At 50.1% G+C, this 27,797-nt stretch overlaps 1 protein-coding gene across 1 annotated transcript in view; it reads right to left on the bottom strand.

Moving 5' to 3' along the window:
• PLCG2 (phospholipase C gamma 2) overlaps positions 1-26,225 on the bottom strand; it is a 146,521-nt gene extending 120,296 nt beyond the window's left edge. The window contains exons 1-2 of the mRNA XM_059998978.1: positions 26,132-26,225; positions 20,138-20,376 (exon numbers count right to left, since the gene is read on the bottom strand). Coding sequence (XP_059854961.1) covers positions 20,138-20,330 — 193 coding nt within the window. The 5' untranslated portion in view covers positions 20,331-20,376; positions 26,132-26,225. The remainder of the gene's footprint in view (positions 1-20,137; positions 20,377-26,131) is intronic.
• Positions 26,226-27,797: the final 1,572 nt, after the last annotated feature.

Below are 27,797 nucleotides of genomic sequence, written 5' to 3'. Positions count from 1 at the left end.
GTGTTCTCCCAACCTCGGTTCCCAAAGGGCTTTCACGACCTTACAGTAGAAGAGGCTAATTCTAAGGAAACAGACCTTCCTCCCTCTCAGACTTGAGGTGTGGTACCTCCGGGGGCTGTGGGAAGAGCAGGCAGAAGGTTCTAGAAAGCAGGACGTGGGCCTGAGTTTCTCGCCAAGACTTCCAGTGGGTGGCTTTGGTGGCAGGAGACGCTCTCTCAAGCCCGGGGAAGAGGCCAGACACGCGCTCCCACCCATTCTCTGGCCTCTGCACACCCTCTTCTAGAATTCACGTCACTGGTTCAAGTGGGGGGCCCCAAGACCAAAGCAGAGCCAGTCTTGCCCCTGGATTGACATATGCAGTCAATTCTCACCTTTCACAGCAGTTACATTCTGTAAAGTCACTGTAAACACTGAATAGGCAAATATTGGAACCATTACTCCTCGGGGGAATACAAGGTTAGGTTTCTGCGAGCCTCTGGTCACAACATTTTCCTCAACTGATCAACACAAAACCTTGTTTTATACGTTTGTTTAGACACCTTATTTAACATATATTGCTGATTCCTTAGCACTGAACTCACAGCCAGCAGCAATGTAACTCACGCCCGAACAAAGCTTATGTAACACCTGTTATTTTCTCTATAAGGCATAGCACAGCCTTCTTGTGCTTCATAGGAACACTAGACAGCCGTTGGGGGCCTTTTAAATGACAAAATCACACCCAAAAGGCAAAAAAGTGAGAAAAACGTGGTGCTAACTAGCCTGTTACACTAGGAGAGCTGAAACAAGCACGCAGCCAGCTGGGAACGCATACCTCGGGCAACTCCGATGTCCACGGCTCTAGGAACTCCCTGGCGGTCTAGTGGCTGGGACTTGCACTTCCACTGCCGAGGTCCCAGGTTCAATCCCTGGTTGGGAAACTAGGATCCCGCAAGTTGAGAGGCGTGGCCCAAAACAAACAAACAAAAAAGCACAAAAAAGTTCACGGCTCTACGCATGTGCACAGATGACTACAGAAGCCACGAGGTTTGGTACGGGGGTTACAAATAAGTTTTAGCGAGTAAGCAAATTTGGAAAGGTGGAATCCACGAGTGAGGACCAAGGGTGGATGCTGAGGGCAACTGGCACTCTTGTAGGGCTGCTGGGCTGGGGCTGCTCATGGCTACACGATCTGCTCTATAGCGAGGCCTGTCTCTGAAAGGAGAGAACAGGGCAAAAAGCAAGGACCGGCAGCAAGGTGAGCAAAGGATGAGAGAGGCAGTTTCCGTTTCTGCTCCCAAGGCCCCAGCTCCTTGGATCTGGTGAGTTACAGAGCACCCTTCTCGGCCACACATTCCAGTATATTCTCCTTTTTGCGTAAGCTGGTTTCTGACCCTTGCAGCCCAAAGATTCCAACTCGTGCTCGGGGCAGTGGGAACTGGGCATGAGATACACTCTCTCTAAAGTGAGGACAGAGGTGACAGAGGAGACTGGGCAATTGGCAGCAAGAGGGGAAAGGCACATGCATATGTACACACACACACACACACACGTGCTCCCCAGTCTGCTAGCTAACCAGTGCCACCCGGGATGCAGGGCACCACAAGAAGAAGGTTCTACTGGGACTACCAAATAATTTGCAGAAGCACAGCTGGAAGTGGACACTCAGGCCCCGGGGATCAGGTGTCACACCGAAATCTAGAACAGATGCCCAGGCAGATGGCAGAGCCAGCAGACACGCACAGTTCCACATGTTCAGTCGCCGTGGGAAAATAAAGCCACCGGACCTCATGCAGCAGGATGCAGATTTGCCCTCGGGAGCATCACAGCAGCTGCCACACGGAGAACAGCTTTGCTGCTTGGGGAAGAAGGAAGAGTATGGGGATCACAAAGGAAGAGGGTAATGCAAAAAGAGGAAGTAGGTATATTCTAGAAGTGCACTGTCCGATACAGTAGCTATTGGCCAGATACGGCTCGTGAGCACTTGGAACTGAATTGGTCTAAACTGAGATGTTCTGTAGGTATAAGACACACTAGATTTTGAAGACTCAGAACAAAAACAAAAATGTAAAAATCTCATTAATAATTATATTGTGGGGACTTCCCTGGTGGCACAGTGGTTAAGAATCCACCTGCCAATGCAGGGGACACGGGTTCAAGCCCTGGTCTGGGAAGATCTGACATGCCACGGAGCAACTAAACCTGTGAGCCACAACTACTGAGCCTGCACTCAAGAGCCCGCGAGCCACAACTACTGAGCCTGCGTGCCACAACTTCTGAAGCCTGCATGCCTAGAGCCCATGCTCTCTTACAAGAGAAGCCACCACAATGAGAAGCCCATACACTGCAACGAAGAGTAGCCCCCGCTTGTCGCAAGTACAGAAAGCCCGCGTGCAGCAATGAAGACCCAACACAGCCAAAAATTAAAAAAAAAAAAATTATATTGTGTACATGTTGAAATAATACTTTGGATATGCTGAGTTACATAAAACATATTATTAATTTCACCTCTTTCTTTTTTTAGTGTCGTGACTAGAATATTTGAAACTATGATGTACCCGGCATTGGTGGTTCTCATTATATTTCTTTTAGACAGAGCTGGTCTAGAAAGTAGCCTATCTTCGCTACAGCAGAATGGAGAGGCAGGTGGGTGGGCAGTGCGGTGGGATGGGGGAAAGAGCAAGTGAGGTCTCTGTTCAGATCTTTTGCCCATTTTTAATTGGGTTGTTTGTTTTCTTATTGTTGAGTTTTAGGGATTCTTTGTATATTCTGGATACAAGTCCTTTATTAGTCACGTTGTGCAAACATTTTCTCCCAGTCTATGCCTTGTCTTTTCAATCTCAACCTAAAGTTTTTATAGCACATAGTGACTGGGGAAATCTGACCTTATTAGTTCCTCTAAAAGCCTTGGTAACCTTTGCTTGACTTGCCTAATTCACTTAACTCACCAGTAATAGGGTATAACTCACAGGTTTATTGTGATGACTGGACACTATACATGAATATCCATACACATGATCACATGGGTACATATGTGCTTATAATACCCAGCATGATGCTGACTCATGGCATATGCTCAATAAATGCAATAATTACTCTGCCTTCAAGGTGTTCCTGTCCTCTTGTCGGCAGTGCCTCCCAGTTCCCCCCCCCCCAGCTCCCCTTAGAGGGTAGCTGGCAGCCAAATGGCAGGCAGAAGGGCTAAGCAGACAGTTAAGAAGGGAGGAGGCATTTCCACGGCTCTGTGAAAAGATTCACCAAGTATGGACACCCTGGGGACAAGGCATTAAATCTTGAAGTGATGGAAAATCTGTGCCACACCTCAGCCACCACATCCAAGTGAATTTGAACATTTACTAACGAAAGTAAGATGAGCCAGCCCATTCAAAACATGGTCCTGGGACTTCCCTGGTGGCACAGTGGTTAAGAATCTGCCTGCCAATGCAGGGGACACAGGTTCGAGCCCTGGTCCGGGAAGATCCCACATGCCATGGAGCAACTAAGCCCGTGTGCCACAACTACTGAGCCTGCACTCTAGAGCCCGTGAGCCACAACTACTGAAGCCTGCACACTTAGAGCCCGTGCTCTGCAACAAGAGAAGCCACAGCAATGAGAAGCCCACACACCGCAGCGAAGAGGAGAAGAGTAACCCCTGCTGGCCGCATCTAGAGAAAGCCAGCATGAAGCAATGAAGACCCAACGCAGCCAAAAAATTAATTTAAAAATTAATTTTAAAAAAAGATTTTAAAAAATAAATAAATAAAAATAAAATAGAACAATGGGACTTCCCCAGTGGTGCAGTGGTTAAGAATCCACCGGTCAATGCAAGGAACACAGGTTCGAGCCCTGGTCTGGGAAGATCCCACATGCCACGGAGCAACTAAGCCCATGCGCCACAACTACTGAAGCCTGTGCCTAGAGCTCGTGCTCCGCAACAAAAAAAGCCACTGTAATGTGAAGCCCACACACCGCAATGAGGAGTAGCCTGTACTTGCCGCAACTGGAGAAAGTCTGTGCACAGCAACGAAGACCCAAAGCAGCCAAAAATAAATAAATAAATAAATTTTAAATAAATAAATATAGAACAACGAGCCAAAAGGAAGATGCAAATCAGAACCACGATGAGATATGGTTCCCTCCCACCAGGATGGCTAACATCAAGACAGATAGACAAGGGACTTCTCTGGTGGTCCAGGGGCTAAGACTCCCAGCTCCCAATGCAGGGGGCCAGGGTTCAATCCCTTGTCAGGTGACTAGATCCCACACGCTGCAACTAAAAGTTCGCATGCTGCAACTAAAGATCCTGTGTGCCACAAATAAGACCCGGCGCGACCAAATAAATAAATATTTGGGAGAAGAAAAAGACAGACGAGAACAAGTGCTGGTGAGGATGTGGAGAAACTGGAACCCTCATACACTGCTGGCGGGAATGTAAAATAGTACAGCCACTTCGGAACACAGCCTGGCAGTTCTTCAAACAAGTGAACAGAGTTACACGTGACCTGGCAAAACCACTCTTAGGCATACACCCGAGAGAATGAAAATACATTCACACAAACCTATGTACACAAATGTTCACAACAGCATTATCCACAATAGCCAAAAAGTGGAAACAACCCAAATGTCCATCAAGTGATGAACAAACTATGGTCTATCCTTACCATGGAATATCCTTCAACCATGAAAAGGAGTGAGTACTGATACATGCCACAATGTGGACGCCCACTGACAACAGTATACTAAGTGAAAGTCATCAGGGGCCAAACGGTAGACAGTCCATTTAAATGAAATGCCCAGAATAGGCAAATCTATAGACAGAGAAAGTAGTTCCTCCTCAAAAAGAAAAGAAAAAAAAAAAAAAAGTGGTAGATCATGGTGGAAGATATTCACTCAACAGCACACAGTTATTGAGCACCTACTGATGGCACTGGTGCCAGAAGCTAGAAGTACAGAGACCAAACAAGACAACCCCCGCCTTAAGGAACCAGAGTCCAGTCTTTTCATTCCAGACCCAGCTCTGGTCGGCAACTCTGCATAGCCATACATTTTTGGAACCAACTTCAAAATGGAAGCTCGTCCAGAGCCTTATTCTCGAGCAAGGAAAATGACACCCAACTCACATCCCAGAAGAGAGCCTGTCCTAGTAAAAGGCATGAGCTGAGCAATCAGAATAACTGCAACTAAATCCCCACGGTTACCCTTGGAAAGCTCCTCAGCTTCCCTCAGCATCAAATTTCTCCTATCAACTTTCTGGGGTTACTGTGAGGCCCCATCAGCAGCCTCGGCCCACAGTACGGGCTCCTAAGTTTTCCGCCAGCATCCAAAGTGGTCCTGTTGATGTCACGGCGAGACACACAGCCTTCAGCCAACAGGGGAATCAAGCTGCTAGATTCGCGGCCTGGGACAGAATAAAGGCAAACCGGGAGGAGAAGGACGCCCAAACAACACTCACAAGACCCTTCATTTGCCTGTGAATTTCATATCTGTAAAAGATGTGAGAGCCCATGGACATCCAGATCCTGGTAGGGGTGGTAGGTGGGCATACAAGTCGGTGAAGCTTTCCTGGGGACAACTGAACTCTATGCCCAGAGCCCTCGACACAGCCTGCCTTCCTCCCAGAAATTCTTCTAGAAATTTATCCTAAGGAAATTAACAGGGATGTGCCTATGAGTTAGATATGAAAATGTTCCCGGGATCACTGTTTGACATGGCAAAATAACAAACTACATAATATACAAATATAGAAGTTTGGTAAAAAAATAAAAATATACATAAATAAAAATTATGAAATAAGGTAGAGGGACTTCCCTGGTAGCCCAGTGGTAAAGAATCCACCTTCTAATGCAGGAGACGCGGGTTTGATCCCTGGTCAGGGAACTAAGATCCCACATGCCGTGGGGCACCTAAGCCCTCGCGCCACAACTACTGAGCTTGCGTGCCTCAACTAGAGAAGCCACACGCCGCTAACTACAGAGCTCACGCGCCCTGGAGCCTGTGCGCCACAACTACAGAAAGAAAACCCGCGAGTCGCAACTAGAGAGAAGCCCGCGTGCCACAAATGGAGAGAAACCCGAGCAGACCACGCACCGTAACGAAAAGATCCTGCGCGCCTCAACAAAGATCCTGTGTGCTGCGACTGAGACCCGACGCAGCCAAAAAAAAAATTAAGGAAAATAAATAAATTAAATAACAGGTATTAAAAAAAAAGTAAGGTAGAAAAATATAGCCATTTAAAACAAAAGGGAAGGCATATGCTTGGACTGGAAAGATGTTGACAACTGGAAACCACCTAAGTCTCCATAAGCTAAAGGACAGGTGCATCTATCAAGGTGAACTAATGTAGTAAAAGAGCTATGGGCGGTTCAGATAAAGCTACTGATACCGTGTGGACACCTCACAAATAATATACTATTATGAACTGCAGACTAAAATGTTTGAAATAAATGTAAAAAATATGCATGGGAATGACACTTATCAAAGCATGATACTGGTTTCTCCAGGGAAGGAGGGGTATACGTGAGGACTTAACTGTAACATTTAATTTCTTAAAAACAGACAAAAAAGATCCAAAGCAAATACTACAATGTGTCTATGTTGATTAGGAGGGTGTATTCATTTCCTATTGCTGCTGTGTAACAAATTACCACCAACGTAGGACCACCATTTATTACCTTTTTATTATCTTACGGTTCTGGAGGTCAGAAGTCAAATATGGGTCTCACTGGGCTACAATCAAGGTGTCAGCAGGACTCCCTTCCTTCTGGGGGTCCCGGGGAGAGTCTGTTCCCTTGCCTTTTCCAGCTTCTAGAGGCTGCCGGCATCCCTGGGCTCGTGGACTCCTTCCACCTTCAAAGCACTGACTTTATCACTCTAACCTCTGCTTCTGACGTCACGTCTCCTCCTCTGACTCTGACCCTCCTCCCTCCCTTTCTTTTTTTTCTTTTTTAAAAACTTTATTATTATTTGTTTTTGGCTGCGTTGGGTCTCCGTGACTGCGCACAGGCTTTCTCCAGTTGTGGCGAGCGGGGTCTGCTCTTCATCCCGGTGCGCGGGTTTCTCACTGCGGTGACTTCTCTTGTTGTGGAGCACAGGCTCTAGGCGCGCGGGCTTCAGTAGTTGTGGCTCGTGGGCTCTAGAGTGCAGGTTCAGTAGTTGTGGCCCACGGGCTTACTTGCTCTGCAGCATGTGGGATCTTCCCGGATCAGGGACTGAACCCGTGTCCCCTGCATCGGCAGGTGGATTCTTAACCACTGGGCCACCAGGGAAGTCCCTCCCTTTCACTCATAAGGACCCTTGTGATGACACTGGGCCCACCCAGATAATCCAGAATGATCTCCTCATCTCAAGATCCTTAACTTAATCACATCTCCAAAGAGCCTTTTGCCACATTGGGCAAGAGTCACAGGTTCTGAGGATTAGGATGTGAATACTGGGCTGGGGGGCAGGGTGGTTTATCCCCAGAATAGATAGAAATAATAATAATAATGATAGCAGTGGTCGTAGTAGTAGTGGTCGTAATAGCAGCAGCTAACTCTTACTGAGTGCTCTGAGCCGTCCGTGAGGCCCAAAGTATGCTAGCTATAGCTCTCCTCATCCTCATGAGAATGCGGTGAGGAAGGCATTACTATTGCCCCATTTTATAGATGGGAAAATGAGAAGCTAAAAAACTTGTCCATGGTCACAAACGTTGTAAGTGACAGAGCCAAGATCTGAACCCAGGCAGTCAGACCCTAGAGGACATGCTCTTAAGTACACAGGCGTTTGTCATCTTTGTCTCTATACCAATCTCAACATTTTAAAGAACTCATAAAGAGAAGAAGGTGGTCACAATATAGCACAAAATGAAAAATGCATATTACTAAAGAGTATTATGAAAGGATTATGTTTTGTAAAAATGTAACTGTGTCTTGCAAAAAAAAAAATCTGGAAGGGTTACACCAAGTATGAACTCACATCCCTCTGGGTCGGGGGTGGCGAAGAGCTCGTAATCCTCACCAAAGTTTAAAATCTTTCTACTAGGGGCTTCCCTGGTGGCGCAGTGGTTGAGAGTCCGCCTGCTAATGCAGGGGACACGGGTTTGTGCCCTGGTCCGGGAAGATCCCACATGCCGCGGAGCGGCTGGGCCCGTGAGCCTGCGCGTCCGGAGCCTGTGCTCCGCAATGGGAGAGGCCACAACAGTAAGAGGCCCGCGTACCGCAAAAAAAAAAAAAAAAAAAATCTTTCTATTAATGGACACATGTGACTTCTTCAAGAAAAACAAAGTAAGAGCCGTTTAATTAGGGGGAAATAAAACCACGTCAGAGGGGCCTTGCTGGGAGCTGTCTTCAACAGGAGATGGGTGTAACTTTCACCATCGGCCACCCCAGCTCAGGCCCTTCTTGCCTCCCCAGGGACGTCGGTCCTCCCCCGGCCAGGTCCCTGCTCCCACCAGCAGAGGCTGGCAGCAGGCCAGGAGTGGCCTGGAGTGGCCAGGCATGGCAGGCAGGTGACACCTGGCCGGTGAGATCCAATCGGACTGAGAAGCTGAGGCAGGGAGCCCCCGGCGGGCCCCCAGTCCTGAGGTGTGTCTGCCCCTGTGAGTCCTGGAGGCCTCCTCCTGCCACATCGCTCTCGACTGTGCGGTGCTGACTCTAACTGCTAGTTTCCATTCTACCGATCAGCAAGTTCCCAGGCTTTTCCTTCTCAGAACAGAGTCCTTCACACACAGACACTTTACCGCTCAAAACTCACTCCCAACCATGGCCACCGGCACACCTCGTGTAAGATGAAAGCATCTTACAGCTTCTCCCTACCGTGCCAGGAGTGTGCAAGAGGCCCTCCTGCTCTAAAGTGGCATCAGCACCGATTCTGTTTACGAAACTTCACCGCTGCCCTGTGGACGCTCCTCCTCCAACTCCAGGCCTCCCTGGACTTGCGGAGGGAGAAAGGCAGGGAGCTGGGCTGCCCGCCGACGGTCAGGCTCAAACCCAAGGGACCTTAACCCTGTAGGACCCCTACCCACACGCGTCAGGAGGGGCCAGCCTCTACATGGGTGGGCCACACGACGGCCGCCCCCAGCGCCCCCAGGCACACACAGATGCGGCACACACAAGCTCTGTCAGGTACCTACCATGCGTGTCAGAGGCACTTACAAATGTAATCCTCACCACCATCCTACAGGGTAGCCCAGCCATTCGTTACCCATCTCACGCATGAGGAAACTGAGGCAAGCACAGGCCCAGGCCAGAAGCATCAAGTGTGGTTAGAGAAGTCGTCACAGAGCTGTCCTATCTTAACCCCAGACACTGCCACCTCTGGGGAGAGAGAAGGGGACAGAGGCTGAGAGGGCAGCCAGGGGTGGTTTCCTGGATCTATCTGCTGACCACGTCTCTGAGAAGCACCCACTGCAGGTCAGGTGTGGGCCAGGTGCTGGGATGCCTCCCTGGTGATCAGAAGCCGTGGGCCCCAGCCTCCCGGAGCTCACAGTGTGTGGGGTGACAGGCACCGAGGGCCTGGCTCTGGGGTCACGCATTGCCAGGGGGCAGGAAAAGTCAACACCAGGATGTCTGGCTTCAACCTCAAGGTGCACAGCACTCAGGTCTCTTCCAAGGCAAAACAAGACGTGTCACTTCGCCCACCTGACACGGGAAAATGTTCGTTTTCAGCGAAGACAGACGGGGGTAGGGGTGAGGGTGGGCTGGGGAGGGTGGAGGGGGAGGCAGATTATTTTCTTTCCTACAGGATTCACCACGGGATGCCTTTTAATAGCTCCCTCCCCTAGTCAGACATGCGTAAGAGATCCAACCTGCACCCACTGTCGGGGACCCTCTAATTGCGTGAAGCAGCAACACGTATGCCTCCCAGGGCTTGGCACTACAGCACAGACGCTCCCTGTGCCGGCCCTCTGGCTTCAGATGTGTCCACACTGCAGCTGCCCCTCTCTCCTGTCCTCGCCTCCCCAACGGCCAGATGGACTTCTGGGCTGGGACACCGAGATCCCCAAAAGCCAGACCAAAAGAGAGTCCTGTCCACACCTCCACAGCCATTGGGAGCACAGGGAACTGGATGGACCACAACTAACCAGACACGCACAGCGTCCTCCAAAGGGGAGGCTTGGTTACTAGGAGAGAATTCAAGGGATGTACTTCCAAGAGACGGGCGAGAAGCCTGAGCCATGGTAACGAGAGCAAACCTCACATAGCGCTTCCCCTACCTTTCTAAGTGATTTACCTTCAGGAGCTCATCTGATCCTCCTGAAGACCCTATAAGGTGGGTATTGTCATTCTTCCCATTTTACAGGTGAGGAAACAGAGGCACAGAGAGAGAAGTCTCTTGCCCAAGCCACAGACTTGGGACTCAAACCCGAGCAAGCTGGCTCCAGTCCCCACGTTTAACCAGCACCCAACACTGCCTCTCACACCCTCACAGCCAAGACCAATGCAGCCAGGAACTGAGATGACACTTGGAAGAAAGCAAGGGCTCTCAAATTCCTTTACAACAAACTCCAGCTTGTCCATATTATCTGCGGCCACGTGGATACATCAACCGCTGGGTTCACCTCCCTGCCCCTCGGGCTCCTTTTAAAGGGGAGTGTGTTAGTCTGCTAGGGAGGCTGTAGCGAAACACCCCCAACTGGGTGGCTTCAACAACAGAAATGCATTGTCTCCCAGTTCAGATCAAGGTGTTGGCAGGGGTGGCTCCTTCTGTGGCTGTGAGAGGGAATCGGTTCCCTGATTCCCTCCTGGCTTCCCAGGATGTCGGCAACCCTCAGTGTCCCCGAGCTTACAGAGGCATCGTCGTGTGTGTGTGTGTGTGTGTGTGTGTGTGTGTGTGTGTGTGCGCGCGCCCTCTTCTTATAAGGACACCAGTCATATGGGATTAGGGGCCCATTCGTGTGCCAGCATGACCTCATCTTAACTAATTACATCTGCAAAGACCCTATTTCCACATAAGGTCGCCTTCTGAGGTCCTGGGGATTAGGGCTTCAACACATGAATTTGGAAGGGAGACACAATTCACCCATAACAGGGACCCATCTCTGCCCAGAGTCCTGAAGAAGCCAGACCATGTTCTCTAGCAGGAGACCCGTCTAACCCACCCTCCACACCAAAGCTGACCGGAGATGACACTGGTCTCAAGGGCAGCCAACCCCCGAGCACAGGCTCAGAAGACCCAGCCAATCAGAGGCATCCATCGTTGGGAGGCTGGGACCCAAAGCCTTCACTGATGGGCCGACACTGTCAAAGTGGAGAGCTTTGCTGGGGAGGGTCTAGCCATGACTACGAGGAAACCTAAGACGGCCGACAAAGCCCATCTATGGAGAGACGTCACAACCGGCAGCTCTTGTCACAGATGGGATGGGAGAGTCCTCAGTACCATCACCTCCCCTTCCCAGGAGGCCCAGTGCAAAGGCTCTTCATTTCCCTGAATTCCTGCAAGAATCCCTAAATCCCTGCAATCATTCTATTCTCTAGCCATCAGTGGGGCTCCTACAGCCACCTCTGCATCTTCCAAAATTAGGGGCCGTGGAAGAGCCTGGGGGACGCCTGACAAGCCCCTTTCCCATTCTTCCTGGCACACAACTGGGCCACGTTTCCCAGCATCCTTTGTAGCCAGTCACATGCCAAGTTCTGGTCAATGGAAGATGGGAGGGAAGAGGCACATCGGTTCCAGAAATGACCCCTAAAACCTCCTAAGCCATCCCCCACTCTTCCTCTTCCACCACATGCTGGCCGAAGAGAAGACCCTGCAGTGGCCTCAGATGCCTGAGGGGACAGTGGTACCACCAGACAGCAGAGCCCCACCCCCCAATTCCACTAGACCATGACCTGAGTGAGAAACTTGCATGAGATCAAGAAATCACTTGTCACGGCTGTTAGGCTAACCTGACTAATACAGAAGCTTTATTGCTGTGCCCTCTGCCCAGAATGCTCTCCCCTTAGAGCTTCTCATGGCTCCCTTATCACCTTTCAAGTTCTCAGCTCAAATGTCACCTCCATGGAAATGCTCCCCTGAGGCGTGGCCTCCTAAAACAGCGCTCTTCACCAGTGACTCTTTGCCAAGGTGCCCTGCTTCTTCCTTTCTTAGCAGCCAACACGATCCAGAATGACTGGGTGATTAGCCTGGCTTGTTCTGCCTTTCCCGTGGCACCGTAAGCGCCTCTGGGGGTCCACACTGTCCCGCTCACCACGCTGTCCCCAGGTTCGAGCACCACACCCGACACACACCAAGCCCTCTGAGTGTTTGCTAAACCAACAGACGGCTGAATTCTCATCACACCAAGTGATGGTCATCCAGGGCAGAAGACAGCCCTTGAACACAGAAACCAATTCCTCCACTGACCAGCATACAGGCAGGTCTCCATCAATGTCAGGAATGAAAACAAGAGCTCTATTTCTCACACCAGCAGGCTCTGCCCTAGGGAATCTGCACCCCGGAAGAGGAGGAGGACAACCCATTCGGGTGCAGGAAAGAAACAAGGATCTCGTCACATAAATGCAGGTTCTCATATTCACGTCATCCTTTCCACAATGCCACTTCCCTTCACGTCGGAGGCGGACAAGGGCAGCAGATGCCTGAGCACCTACCTCCTCTGTGCCCAGCACTGCTGAAAGCAGGTTACATGTATTACTTCATTTAATCCTCACAGGAGCCTCAGGAGACAGATTCTTTTACTATTCTCATTTTACAGACTTGGAAAAGAGGCACAAAGAGGTGACATGAATGGTCCAAGGTCACCCTCCAGTGAAGAGGCAGGGCTGGGATCTGAAGGCAGGCACTCGGGCTCCAGAGCCTGTGCTGTTACGATAACTGCACATCTATAATCAAAAATTGTATGTACACACACACACACACACACACACACAAAATGGAATATTACTCAACCATAAGAATGAAATAATGCCATGTGTAACAAGACAGATAGACCTAGAGATTATCATACTAAGTGAAGTAAGCCAAACAGAGAAACACAAATACCATAGGATATTACTTATATGTGGAATCTTAAAAATAAAATGATACAAATGATCTTATATACAAAACAGAAACACAGACACAGAAAACAAACTTATGGTCACCAAAGGGGAAAAGGGGCAGGGGACAAATTAGAAGTTTGGGATTAACATATACACACTACTATATATAAAAGAGATAGGGCTTCCCTAGTGGCGCAGTGGTTGAGAGTCCGCCTGCCGATGCAGGGGACACGGGTTCGTGCCCCGGTCCGGGAAGATCCCACGTGCCGCGGAGCGGCTGGGCCCGTGAGCCATGGCCGCTGAGCCTGCGCGTCCGGAGCCTGTGCTCCGCAATGGGAGAGGCCACAACAGTGAAAGGCCCACGTACTGCAAAAAAAAAAAAAAAAAAAAAAAAAAAAGAGAGAGATAACCAACAAGGACCTACTCTATAGCACAGGGAACTATACTCAATACTTCGTAATAACCTATAAGGGAAAAGAATCTGAAAAAGAAGAGATATATGTATAACTGAGCCACTTTGCCGTACACCTGAAACTAACACAACATTGTAAATCAACTATACTTCAATTAAAAAAGAAAAAATTTTCTTTAAAAAGAAAAATAAGTTTGTACACACTGGGGGCACTGGTGGAATCTTATTTCTGACGGGACACTTGACTGACAGAACTTGGGAACCACTTTCAGACAATGGATTTCTTCTTAGACGGAAGATGCCAGTGGAAAAAAAAAACACCTATTTCTCCATCGTTTGAAAAACACTTTGTTAAAATAAGAACTTGGCAAAATACTTTTTTTAAAAAGATGGGTAAGAAGCTCAAGGTTGGATTTCAGAAGAAGCCAGGATACAGGACGAGCCCATTTCAGCGTCCCTGGCTGTGTCCGCACTTGTCTCCACCATGGGGTCTCCAGCAGGCATGTCTGGCTCCCCACTAACCAGGCACCTCTCGAGTCTCCTTCCCCTGGCACCTCAGCACCAGGCAGAGCGTGTCCTCTGCGCGAATAAGGAACCGGTGCCTTCCCTCCTGTCGTAACGAAACCTGAACGAAGCTGTCCTTCTTAGGTCCCCAGCAGGGTGCTTCTCTATCCCATACAGCACTCAGACATCTCTGATATCATGTAAGAGGAGACAGCAACACAGAGCAGAAGACTTGCGACTCTGAAGGCAGGTTGAACGAAGGCAAACTGTAGTTCTGCCCCTTCCTGACTGTGTAGCCTTGGGCATGTCACCTAGTCTCCCCAGGACTCGGTTTCCTCGTAATAAAGTGGGGATGATTCCTGCTTCCTGTTCACAGGGTCACAGGCAAGCCAAGGACCTCACACCAGGGAAACAGAACAGCTCCTATTTGCGAGAATCCCTCATTCACGGGCCGCCACCACTTGCCAAAAATAAGCAGACGAAGAAAACACGCATAAGCAGAAGTGAAAACTTGAGGATAAAGGGCCCATTCAGTCGAAATGGACATGGTCCACGTCCTCAAAGGCGGCTCATTGCACAGCTGGCCCCATCCACACTCCACGAACAGCTGGCATCACATTGGCTCCTGAGACGCATTCCAGACCGGCCTCCCAGATGGACAACATGCAAGAGGACCCCAAAGGTTCAACTCAGAAAGGTCCCCAAGCGGGCTCCTTCCCAGCTGGAGTCTGCGCAGCTGGTGCCCCTGGAAAATAAGAAAAACCAGAGAGGCAGCACTTCCCGGCATGAGCTCCCTCCCGACATCCAGAGCCTCAGGAGCCAGTGCAGGAAGGAACCCAGGGCACCACCTTGCCCATCAGCCTTGGAAAGTAAACGGGAGAATGACAGCCACGTCTTGTGAGTGTCTGGCTGGAGACCATCGTCTTTATTAGAAGCCAGGCCTTGGGACTCCCATCCATTAAAATATGTACCTTTTATATACAGATAAAACATGTACATATAAAAAAGTACATAAGGACTTCCCCTGGTGGTGCAGTGGTTAAGAATCTGCCTGCCAATGCAGGGGACACGGGTTTGAGCCCCGGCCCGGGAAGATCCCACATGCCGCGGAGCAACTAAGCCCGTGCGCCGCAACTACTGAGCCCGCGCGCCACAACTACTGAAGCTCGCACGCCTAGAGCCCGTGCTCCCCAACAAGAGAAGCCACCACAATGAGAAGCCCGCGCCCTGCAATGAAAAGGAGCCCCTGCTTGCCGCGACTAGAGAAAGCCTGCACGCCAGCACTGAAGACCCAACGCAGCCAAAAATAAATAAATTTATTAAAAAATAATTTTAAAAATAAAAAAGTACATATAATAAAATCCATTTGATTCTCACCCTTATCTTATTGGTAGGGACTATTATCATTTCACTTGACCAACAGGGAAACAGGCACAGAGAGGTCAAACAACCTGCCCTGGATCACGCAGCACCTAGTATTTGGTCAAGCAGGGAGTTGAGCTACAAGTCTGGATCCAGAGTCCAGCTGTTCTCATGGTCACTTGGCTCCAAGGTGGCTGCCGTCAACTTTTCCCCGCCCTGGACGTGCAAGCCTCGCCCTCCCCAAGAGGAGATTTCCCATGCTCTGAACCTGAGCTGGCCCTGGTGACCTGAGCACATGACTTTCTGGGAGTTCTCGGGCTAAGTCATAAGAAGCCCAGAAGCTTTGGCCTGGGACTCTTGGAACACACACCCAGGGGGGACAGCAGGCACCATGTAAGAAGTCCAGCTACCCTGGGACTGTCAAGCAGCAGGTGCTCAGCCAACATTTCCGGCTGAGCCCAGGCTTCCAGCCATCACCACCACAGCACCAGACATGGGAGTCAAGGTTCTGGAACCTTTCAGACCAGGTGACATGCCAGTTGAGTGCCACCTCAGTGCAGGCCACAAAGAGTAGAAGAACCGTCCAGCTAAGCCCTGTCCGAATCACTGACCCCCAAATCTACGCACTTGCATCCAATGGCACCTACTGACCCCACTTCAGGGCAGGCGTCCTGCTGGCCACCTGACAAGCCCCTCCCTTAACTCTCCACAGAAGCAGCTCCTCTGCTATGAGGCCTCCCCCCATTCCCGACCACCCCCCATCCCCACTGAGGGGGACAAGAGCCTTCCATCCTCGCCAAGTACCCAGCGCAGACCTGCACTGTGTACCGACCACACCATCCTGCAATTGCCAGTTGCTGCATCTGTTCCCTCCAGGGCAGGGACTCCATCCTTCCTCCTCTCTCTTAGCAGAACCTAGCACCCAATATGACAGCAAATCTGGGCTGAATACATGACACAGCTCCGTCATGACAGGGTCCAAAGAGAAACCCGAACATACCCAGTGCCATTTTACGGTTCTAAGCAAAGCAAACGCGTGACTTTAGACCAGGGCTTCTTAACCTTGGCACCACCGACACTTTATATAGGATAATTTTGTTTGGGTGGGGGCGGGGACTGTCCTGTGCATTGTAAGGTGTTTAGCAGCACCCCTGGCCCCAATCCACTAGATGCCAGAAGCTACCCCCCAAATAATCACAACTAACAGTATCTCCAGGCATTGCCAGATGCCCCTGAATGGGTGGGGGTGGGATTGCCCCCGCTGAGAACCACGCACTGCTTTGCACAGTGGGACCCCTGGGTGTCTACCTTCACCCAGGCCTGAAAGGGGTGTTGTGACAGCTGTCCAAAGGTCACAGGCTGCTTGCCAATTACCCCAGGACCACACGCTCGTGCTCCCTCCTGTTTGCCTGCCCCTTGCAGACGCCACAGTAACCTGGAGGATCCCGCTAACTAGGACCGCTGAAGCAACACTACAGCTGTGGGGGTCCCCCCAGGACACCCCTATGTCAGGAGGCTGAAAATGCGGTGCTGAGAGTCCCCATCTAGGGCCCACAGGCCTATTCTTTCTAAGTGGTCAGGGGAGCACCTTTTCTAAGCTCTTTACTCCCAAGTTGGGTTTTCTGTTGCTTTACAAACACTACTGACACAGCCATAGCGCACAGACTTGCCAGCGCACGTTCAAAAATGCAAACGTGTTCACATCATCCCTCTTCTGAAAACACTTCGGTGGATCCCTACTGCTCTCCAGAAAAGGTCCAAACACCTAAGCGAGACCCTGCTGCCCCGGACAAGCTGGATGCCGCTCGTCATCAACAGCCAATGGCAAAAATAACAGCAGCAGTTGCCACTGGTCCGGGGCTTACCCTGTGCCGTTCACCATGTTCGACCCTCTGATGTATCGACTCATTTACTCATGCCCAACTGTAACCGTGTGCATGGATACCAATATTACTCCCATTCTGCAGATAAGAGAATTAGATCTCAGAAAGTGCATGTAACTTGCCCTGCAGTCACATGGCAAAGCTCATCAAAGGTGGTGGAAGTCAAGCTCCACGCTGCTTGTACCTAATCCAACAATGTAGGCTCCGCGAGGACTGGAGTCTAATGTGATTCCTGCTGTATCTCCAGGACCTAGAATAGTGCCTGGGAGAGCAGGCATTCAAATATAGATGGATGGAGGTAAGGAAGGATGCGTGGAAGAAAGGAAGGAGGGAAGGAAGGAAGGGTGGATGGACTGATGGAAGGATGGAGGGAGGGAGGGAGTCTCTAGAGCAGTACCTACCAAACCTGGCTAGCTACCAGGATCACCTGGGGAGCCTATTAAAATACTGAATCCCAACCAACCTGGTGAATGACAGACCTCCTCAGCCACTCCAAGGAGGAGGAGGAACTGCTTTTGGTTAATGCGTGGGGAGAACTATAGCGTGTGGATTTCAAGAGGCAAAATCCTGTCTCACACCCATCAGAACTTTCGGGAGAAAGTTCCAGTAGGCTGTATCGTTAAATGCTCCCCCCAGGTGTTTCCGATGTTCAGCCCCCAGAAGAGAAGGGACCAGCCATCCACTCTCAGTGCAGGACACCTGTATTTACCATCCATGCCCTTTCATCCCCAGGAAGGCCCCCACCCCCGCCCCAGCTGCGACAGGTCTCTGGGCCACCTGGGAGGTGGAGTGTGGCCAATGCAAACCAAACTGGGAGGAGAGTTTGCTGCCTCCAGACACGGGCACTTTCAAAGCCGGGCTTCTGGCTCTGTGCCACCGGAGGCCTGCTCGGCTCCAAAGCTAGGAGAAACCTTTTGGAAAGCTACTTAATCTCACTCATGTTAAAAGAAATCACACGAAGAACTACACCGAGCTATCAGAGACCACCTGTGAACGGCCAAGTTCAGAACCCCACGGCAGAGTGGACGAGGGTGTGGGGAACGGGAGGTGCCCTCAACACCTCATGGGCCTCTGTGGGATGTTCTCCAACTGTCCTTTCAAAGTTAAAATAGCCTGTACCCTTTAACTCAGAAATAACAGGTACAGGAAGCTGTCCTTCAGGTAAACACAAAATACGTGTGCATGAAAGCGTAACACAAGGATGACCCTCACACACAGCTGGTGGGAAGGTAAAATGGTGCCACAACTGGGAAAATAGCCTGGCAGTTCCTAAAATGATTAACAAAGCTACCATACTGACCTAGGAGCAATGCTACTCCCAGACAGATACCCGAGAGAAATGAAAACACACAGCCATACAAAAAAATCACTCATGAATGCTCACAGCAGCAGGATTCATGGTAGCCAGAAAGTATAAACAACCCAAATGTCCACCAACAAATGAACGGATCAACAAACTGTGGAATATCTATGCAGTGGAATATTACTCAGCCACATAAAGGAGGGACGTATTGAGACGCACCTCAACGTGGACGAACCTTGAAAACACTGGGAAACATTGTGTTAAGTAAAAGCAGCCGGTCACGAAAGGCCAGATGCTATATGGTTCCTTTTAGAGGAAATCTCCAGAACAGGGACCTCTATAGAGATAGAAAGGAGATTAATGATTGCTTAGGGCAGGAGAGGTGGATGAGGAACAGAGGGATGGCTAAAAGGTGCAGGGTTTCTTTTTGGAGTGATGAAAATTGTGGTAGTGGTGGCACATATCAGAATATACTGTTCATTTTAAATGGATGAATTATATGGTAAGTGAATTGTATCTCCATAAATCTGTTACCAGAAAATTTTTTTAAAAACTAGAATCCGGGCTTCCCTGGTGGCGCAGTGGTTGAGAGTCCGCCTGCCGATGCAGGGGACACGGGTTCGTGCCCCGGTCCGGGAAGATCCCACATGCCGCGGAGCAGCTGGGCCCGTGAGCCATGGCCGCTGAGCCTGCGCGTCCGGAGCCTGTGTCCCACAGCGGGAGAGGCCACAGTAGTGAGAGGCCCGCGTACCGCAAAAAAAAAAAAAAAAAAAACTAGAATCCAAGTATAGTCACTGCAGCTAATAACAAAAGACTGGAAAGACCCAAAGTGCCCGTCTCTAGGGGTTAAACTGTTACACTGTAGCCAGAATGCTATGTGGCCATGAAAGAAAAAGGCAGCTCAACAGGCCGATAATAAACCACCTCCAAGATAATTGTTAAATTAAAAAAAGAAATCAAAGTGCAGAGGTGTACGTAGTAGGTACCCATTCATGTAGGAAACACAATGCACACGTCACACGAGCACAGAATACTTCTGGGAGACCAAAGAACTTGGTAATGAGCTTGCCCCTGGAGCAAGACGTGGGCTGGGGAAGAGACACTTATTTAGAATCGTCTCATTCTCCCCCAGGTGTACGTTTTAATTCCTCAATTAAAAAGTAGCCAATAAAAAAGTCAAATTAAACAAGTCTCTGCAACTGAAAATTGCTTAAGTCTCCTAACTCTGTTTGTTAAAAACAGTCTTAGAAACTTTAGGGACTGAGCCAATTGCCGAATGTAAAGAGGATGGGGAGAAGAAGATGCCTCCACCTGGACCAGAACTTCACTTGAGAGCTACAGAACATTCAGCAGTGCGCTCTGTCCACCTGGAGCTAAAGCACAGGCTTCTCACTCTGCTCGTCTGGCTACCAAGCTATGAGTTTCCACAAGCTCCGGCCAGGTAAGCCCTCAAAGGGCAGACGGCTTGACCATCAGCTCAAACCAAATGGTCCCCGATGCTGTGAGACAGGGAGCCCAGCCCCTGCCATCCCGGGTGAGCTGTCTGGATGTCATTTGCAAGTTGGCCCACGCGGGCTCCTGTTCCTTCACCTGCTGTTTCCTGGCTAACTTCCCCCACCTGCTCTGAACCCATTCAGAGACCCAGACAGAGCGGCCCCACTTTCACTTTCAGAAGGTATCAAACCGACAACAACTGCCGTGACCACTGGTCTGGGCAGGAAGGGGAGGAGGTACTCACGGAAGCCCTCGATCTTATCGGCCGTCTTGCTCCAGGCCACTTGCTGGGTCTCCATGATCACCTGGACAGTCCTCCGCTCCGGGGTGGACTTGCGGAAGCTGAACACCGTCATCACCGTGCCCAGCTCCAGGGCCCTCTTGATCTGACTCTTCTCGTACTCCGGAAGGGCGTCCACGTTGACTGTGGTGCTCATGGTTGCCAGCTCCAGGGGGAGGCAAGGAGTGAGAGAACAAGGGAGGCTGGAAGGGCGGAATAAAGGAGGGAACTGCTTTTAGTTAACTGAGTGGGATTTGGCTTCGACTTCAAGAGTGAAGATCCTGTCTCATGCCCATCGGGATGAGTTTGGGGAGAAGGTTCTAGTGGCGGAGACTCGCTGGCCACTCAGAGAGCCCAGGCAGGACACACAGAGGTTTAAATGGAAGTGAGCTGTGGGTGGAGCCCTCGACCTCAGTGACCCAACCACTATTCGGGCTTTAAATAACCAAATCACTCCAGCCTGGCTGTTACCACTCCTTCCCCACATACTCTGATGCTGTGGAACATATGAATAGCCAGAGCAGCCCAGACTGACTGCTGTCCCCAACCCTGACAGCCTGCCAAGAGATTTCCAACCATCCCTTTACTTCCCGAGTGAAGTTGGGAACAGGAAAAAAAAAAAAAAAAAACCCTTCCGAATGTGTCCATGGAACTGGGGCAAAAAGGGCAGAAGACAGCAGGACCCAGCAGCCTCACGTTCAAATCGTGGTGTAGGTTCCCACTGACCGTGTGGACCTGGGCAGGCTGCGTGACCTCCGTGAGCCCCTGTTCATCGGAACAGTTAGGAAGCCACCTGTGAAGCACCTGGTGTGCCGCTCAGCATCCAGGGGGTGTCCTTGGCGATCCCTCATCCTCCTGCACAGCTGGCATTTCCCAGAGACGTGTTTGCGCCCCAAATCTCAGAGCCTTCCTTGTCTGGTTTCTCTCACGCCCACATCCAATCCACAGGCAAACCCAGAATGCAATCAGTATCACTGCTTCACTGGTCCCTCCAAGGATCTTATACTTGGGTCATTCTGATCGCCTGCTAACTGGTCTCCCTGCTTCTGCTCCAGCCCCTACAGTCCACTCTCAGACCAGGAACCAAAAGGATGCTTTAAGAACAAGAGTGAAATCGTGTCGCTCCCTCAGCCCCTGCTCTGCAAAAACCCTCCCCCCAGTCTGCCTCCCAAATGTCCGAAGACGCACTGCCCCTCACTCAGAAGGGACTTAACTTCAGGCTTGCAGACCGCAGCCCCTACCCCAAGTCACCTACACCCGCAGGCTGAATTGCCACCCTTGTAAAGGGGAAGATGACAGATGAAAGAACCTCCAAAGGTTCCTGTAAGGATCGAACCAGATAATATATCTCAGCCCGTAGAACAAAGATGCAAAGTCAATGCTCCTCAGATTCAGCTCCTGCTACTGTCACTATCCACTGTCCCCTGTCTCCTTCTTACCTCCTCCCCTCCTCCAAATCCCTTGAGGCTCCCACAGTTGCTACTCTGGAGAGAAACCGGTGTTCAGTCAAGGCTGTCTGGGCCTCCACACTGGCTCAGCCTCCCCACAGTCTCTTTGCCAAGTTGCTCAAAATCAGGGCCTCAGCTTCCCCAGCTGTATAATGGGGATAACAATACCACCCTCGAGGGGCTCTGGAAGGAGCAGACGCCACAGTGTATGTACAGCCCCCAGCATCTAGCAGGGCCTCTGATCATGTTAATCAGCCAGCTGGTCAAGACATTAATCAAGGGTCAACTCTATGACAGAAATGGAGGGTGGATTTTTATGTAAATGAGGGGTGCAGGGAGCGGCCCAGGCCCTGTCCTTTGCTCCCTCATCCCTCTACCTCACACCCACAGCCAAAGGCACCTCCCAGGTATGCTGACAGCCCAGCGATAAGGTCATGAATTATACCTGTTCTCCACCCATTTGGAAAGGGACTAGTCAGCTCAATGACTCTGCAGTAGCAGAGACATGGGGGTGGGGGTAATAAAGGGAGTAGCAAGAAGGGGTCCCCAACTTAGTCTGGGGTAAGGCTGGGAACTGACAGTGCTCATAGGAAGCTTCTGGGGGAAGGCGGCGTCTGAATCCAAGCTTTAAAAAAAGATGAAGCGGGAGGGAACAGTGTTGTAATCAGAGGAACAGGCTTAAGCAAAGGCCCGGCAGCAGGACTACAGGGTATGCCAAGAACTCTGCCTGACCTGAGCCTCCTGCCTCACTGCCCTCGAACCCAGGTCAGGGGATGAACACGGTGCCTGAGGCCAGTCTCATCCTGGTAAACTAGCTGTTTATCGGCCCTCCCCAGGTGCCTGCACCTGTCGTATCTCGTTCATCTCATTTATTTCAACGAGAAATACCGGAGGTGAAAACTCAAGTCCTGGGAGGTGAAATCATGTGATCAAGGTCACAGAGACACATGGTGACATCAGGATTGGAACCCTGGTCTGAATCCCACGCCCCTGCTCCTTCAGCACCCGCCTTCTGGAATCCAGAATCTGGTGGCAGAATCTGGTCAGACAGTAACTAACTTGGCAGAGAGGTCAAAGGACTTGTCCAAGGTCACACAGCTGCAAAGTGTCAGAACCAAGATTTGGACCAGGTCCCAGCCGTACACCTCCTGAGTTCCCCACTCCCAGGGCTCAAGGCCCACATGTAGCAGAGCACAAATAGGAAACACACAACCCCTCACAACACTGCCATGTAAACCAGCCAACCGGGAAGCACCAGGGCCCTCAGTTCTTTCTGACTCTGGGAGGGCCTTGGACTTAACCTTCCCAGGATTCTGGTTACTTCCCACTTAGAAGCCCAGGGGATTGATTCAACCATAAACACCAAGTCTCTCACGTCCTTCCCCAAGAACTGGGAAGACATCCTCACGGCCACAAGATCCTTGGAGTCAACCACCAAAATCCACCGGCTCCCAACTCAGCCTTCCAGAGTTCAGTGCTCAGCAACTAAGGCAAGGAGGTCTCCGAGGCCTTGACCCCAGGGGAGGGCACGAGCCATCACAGGCAATTTCTATTCTGCTTCTGCTTTCAAAAAAAGAAAAAGAAAGAAATAGCCTCGAAATCCCTTTTTTGTTCCTGTTTCTCATCCTCCCTGGGTAACTTCATAAAAGTGACTTACGGTGTAAATACAAATGTGGCTGAGATTTAACAAGATTCTACTTTTCATGTCCTTCTACTCGAAATAAACTTCTGGGAAAGATAAATGTCCTATGATACTGCTTATATGTGGAATCTAAAAAAATGGTACAAATTAACTTATTTACAAAACAGAAATAGAGTCACAGATGTAGAAAACAAACTTATGGTTACAGGGTGGGGAAGGGAGGGGGGATAAATTGGGGGACTGGGATTGACATATACACACTACACTATATATAAAATAAATAACTAATAAGGACTTACTGTAGAGCACAGGGAACTCTTCTCATTACTCTGTAATGACCTATATGGGAAAAGAATCTAAAAGAGAGTGGATATATGTATATGCGTAACTGATTCACTTTGCTGTACAGCAGAAACACAACATTTTAAATCAACTATACTCCAATAAAAACTTAAAAATAAAATAAAAAATAAACTTCTGGGATACAAGGACCCAGAACCAGGAAGCAGGGGAGTTCTCTTCAGTGCTCTCTGCACACGTTAGAGAAGCACAGAATTTCATACAAAATCCCACGAAACAATTCTGTTAGACTTTGCTACAGTCGCATCCCTGAGAGGTAACAGCCCATCCTACAGCCCGAGGGATGTTACTGCTGCATCTCACACCCACCCTGCAGCAACAAAGCGATACATATTTTCTTTTTTTTATATACTTAAAAAAAATTTTTTATTGAAGTATAGTTGATTTACAGTGTTGTGTTAGTTGTAGGTGTACCACAAAGTGATTCAGTTATATATATACATATATATATGTATATATATATATGTATATACTTTCTGAGATTCTTTTCCATTATAGGTTATTACAAGATATTGAGTATAGTTCCTTGCGCTACACAGTAAGTCCTTGTTGGTTGTCTTTTTTTTTTAACATCTTTATTGGGGTATAATTGCTTTACAATGGTGTGTTTCTGCTTTATAACAAAGTGAATCAGTTATACATATACATATGTTCCCATATCTCTTCCCTCTTTCATCTCCCTCCCTCCCACCCTCCCTATCCCACTCCTCTAGGTGGTCACAAAGCACCAGGCTGATATCCCTGTGCTATGCGGCTAAAGCGATACATATTTTCATTGGAGGAACAAAGCAGTGTCAGCTGGAGCAGGTAGGAATGTGCATTACTTCAACTTTTTTTTTTTTAGGGCAACCTGTGAGCACCTACTAAAATGTAAAACAGGTATATGCTTTGATCCAGTGCTGTGCAGAAACACACACAAAAATAGTCACAGAAGCATCATTTGTAATAGAAAGAGAAAAAAAAAAAACAAGAAACAATTCAACAGCTCACAAATGGGGGTGGTCCCTTAAATGATGGGACACACACATTAAAGAACGCTCAGTAGCTATTGGAAAGAATGAGGAAGATTTACACACAATTTGATCTGGAAAGATTCGTGAGGTGGATGAAAGAAAAGTTGCAAACTAAAAAGCATAAATATAATTACATTTTTTAAAAGGCGGTCTGCTTATAAACCCAGGAGGAGTGGTTACTTTTGGAGAGCGGGAGAAGGTAAAGGGTCTGACCTGACTTTTTACTGATTTAAGTGCTAACATAATGGATGAGATTTTCTGCTCTGTGTTTTTAAGTGTTTTCCAAATGAAGACGTGCTTTCAAAAATTTCCTCACCCGCAATTTTCCATCAACTCCACTCAGCCAAAGGGCTCTTTATGGGGTTCCTGGCTTGGCCTCTTCCAGAGGAGTTTCACAGGCTCCAGGTAGAGGGAGAGGGAGGGGGGAGGGCTGCAGCATGATTAGGCCATTTCAGCATCAAGGAAACCTGCAGTGAGTATCGTCCTGAGCTGGTACACACGGGGCATTCATATCTTTGTAATAAGGGTAACTGCCTGAGGCGGCCAGGAACCCCTAAATTAAGACTCCCTGAAAGACTGTAGCTAAGGATGATGGCCCGAGCCCCAACGCAGGGCCCTTAAGCATAGGGTAAAGAAGTGGCAGATAAGCCCCAACTCTCCACACAGCCCTGGAATGGAGGCCTGGGTGGCCCAAGTACCCAGGGGAAGAAACTGAGGCTCAGAGACTCTTCAACTTGCCCAAGGTTACACAGCTGGAACAGAAATTCGAATTACACTGACAAGGCCACCTGTTTCCCATGCGCGTGCCACCCCCCTCCATACTTTCTCACTCTAGTTCAAGATCAGGGTGCTACACGATCTACAGGTGGTGCTACAAGAGCCCCTCCCGGGCCCCCTCTGGAATCCAGGCGCCAAGCGCCCCCCGCCCCCCGTCGAAACGGAACACATCTTTCCCGCGAATTCTTCCGCTATGGGGGTAACGACCTCTCTGGGGTTCCACAACATAACCAGGAAAACTCAGAGACGCACATAATGATGCGTACAACTCTTGCGGGGGGAGACGGAATCTTGAATCCCCCGAAAGCTCTATTTCTCAGGGCGAAGGGCTGCGCCTGGAATCAACAAGCCCTGGGCCCAGAGGTGGTCAGGAGACACGCCGGCCCCCCCGGCCACCGGAGCCTACACCACCAGCGCTCGCACGAACCCCAGACCGCAAGCCGCGCCGCTTCCTCCAGGCTCCCATTCAAAGCCGGACGGACCCAGGACACCAACCGACGAAGTGGCGCCGGCCCAGAGTGAGGAAGTGGCCGGCGACGAAGCCCGGACCCCCGCCGTCACCGCGCCGGCCCCGGGCACAGCGGGCGGGGGCCCCGACGGCGTGCCCCACCCCTGCCAGCACCGGCAGCGCCCGGGCACAGGTCCCCCCTGGACGCCGCTCCCCGAGCGCGGGTTCCGCGGGCGCCCGCGTGCGCTCGCACCCGGCCGGGCCACTCACCTGGCCGCGCCTCCGCTGCGGGTCCCGGCTCTGGGGTCCCGCGCGCAGCCGCCCGCCGTCCTGGCTGTGGGCACTCCCTGCCGCGCACGCCCTCCGACGCGGGCGCCGTTACTTCTGCTTCGGCCGCGGCCGCGCGCCACGTGACTCCTCCGGGGCCGCCCCCCGCGCCCCGGCCCGCCCCACCCCCGGCCCGCAGCTCAGGGCACCCCCGGCGCCGCGTCCTCCCTGGGGGCGGACCAGGCCTGGGACCCCGCCTCCGTGGGCCGAGAAAGAAACTGAGGCAGCGGGAGGGGATCGACCTGCCCCTCCTCACTTGCAAGGTGGAGAGAAAACTTCCAGATAGACTAGCTTTCATGGAGCTCCTACTGCACACACGTGTTTTACATGCATTTAATATAATCAACGGGAATTGGCAGGTCATGGCCCTAATTTGAAATCGTTACTGAGGCTGCGCTGGTGACCGCCTCTTACTACCCGGGGCAAGTCACGTAAATACCCTCAGCTCAGCTTTCTCATCCGTCAGACATGATCAAAATAGTGCCGGCCCCAAAAGTCTGTTGTACGGAACTTAGAATACTAGGGAATTGATCTCCCATTTTCCCAGTGAGATTATTTTTTATGGCTCACTTTATAAACTTCTAAGCATATAGACGACATGGTCGAATGCCTAATGATGGTATTTAGTTGATTCATCTGGCTACACCAAGCCTACCTCAAGTCACGTATTGTATGATGTAACATATTCTTTAAGAGAAATACTGCTTTTTTCCACTTTCCTGTTTCATGAAGCAATTTTATTCAAACCTTTCATATGCATCTTTGCCTACAGTCCGTTGTGACTGTAGCCAGCTTTCCAGTCACCTACAGAGCTGTCAGGACACGTCAGTTCTACTCGTAAGCCGCTTGAGTTACAGCATTTTTTAAATCTGTGAATATCGTTCTGGCTGAAAATATAATACCTAAAGCCACAGGGCTCATTCACTGACTTTAGGCAATCTGGACTCATTTCTTTCACTGCTCCTAGCTCCGGGGTGTACTAGTTGCTATTCTCCACAGATCACTTACTGCACCATTTTTTAAAGAAATCTTTGACACCACGTGTAATCAAAGGGCCAACTCCCCAGGAATGATGGCTGAATCTGGGTTAAATTTCTTTGCCTTTTTTTTTTTAACAACTTCAATTTATATTTATTTCCATCAATCCTTTCATCATTTCTATTTTGGTACATGTTATCTAATGTACATAATATATTATTACAATGATATATGTGTAGAATTTCTTTCTTTTTTTTTTCTTTTCTTTATTTATTTTTGGCTGCATTGGGTCTTCATTGCTGCCTGCGGGCTTCCTCTAGTCGCGGCGCGCGGGCTTCTCATTGCAGTGCCTTCTCTTGTTGCGGAGCATGGGCTCTAGGCACATGGGCTTCAACAGTTGTGGCACGTGGGCTCACTAGTTGTGGCTCATGGGCTCTGGAGCGCAGGCTCAGTAGTTGTGGCACACGGGCTTAGTTGCTCTATGGCATGTGGGATCTTCCCGGACCAGGGCTCGAACTCGTGTCCCCTCCATTGGCAGGTGAATTCTTAACCACTGCGCCACCAAGGAAGCCCTAGAATTTATTATTACAAAATCCATGTGTATGGGGAACCGTGTTAAATCTCTTGCTGA

This window comes from Delphinus delphis, chromosome 20, assembly GCF_949987515.2.
Source record: "Delphinus delphis chromosome 20, mDelDel1.2, whole genome shotgun sequence".
In the NCBI taxonomy this organism is placed as follows: Eukaryota; Metazoa; Chordata; class Mammalia; order Artiodactyla; family Delphinidae; genus Delphinus; species Delphinus delphis.
Note: the sequence above shows the minus strand (reverse complement) of the source record. Positions and strands in the feature narration are given on the sequence as shown.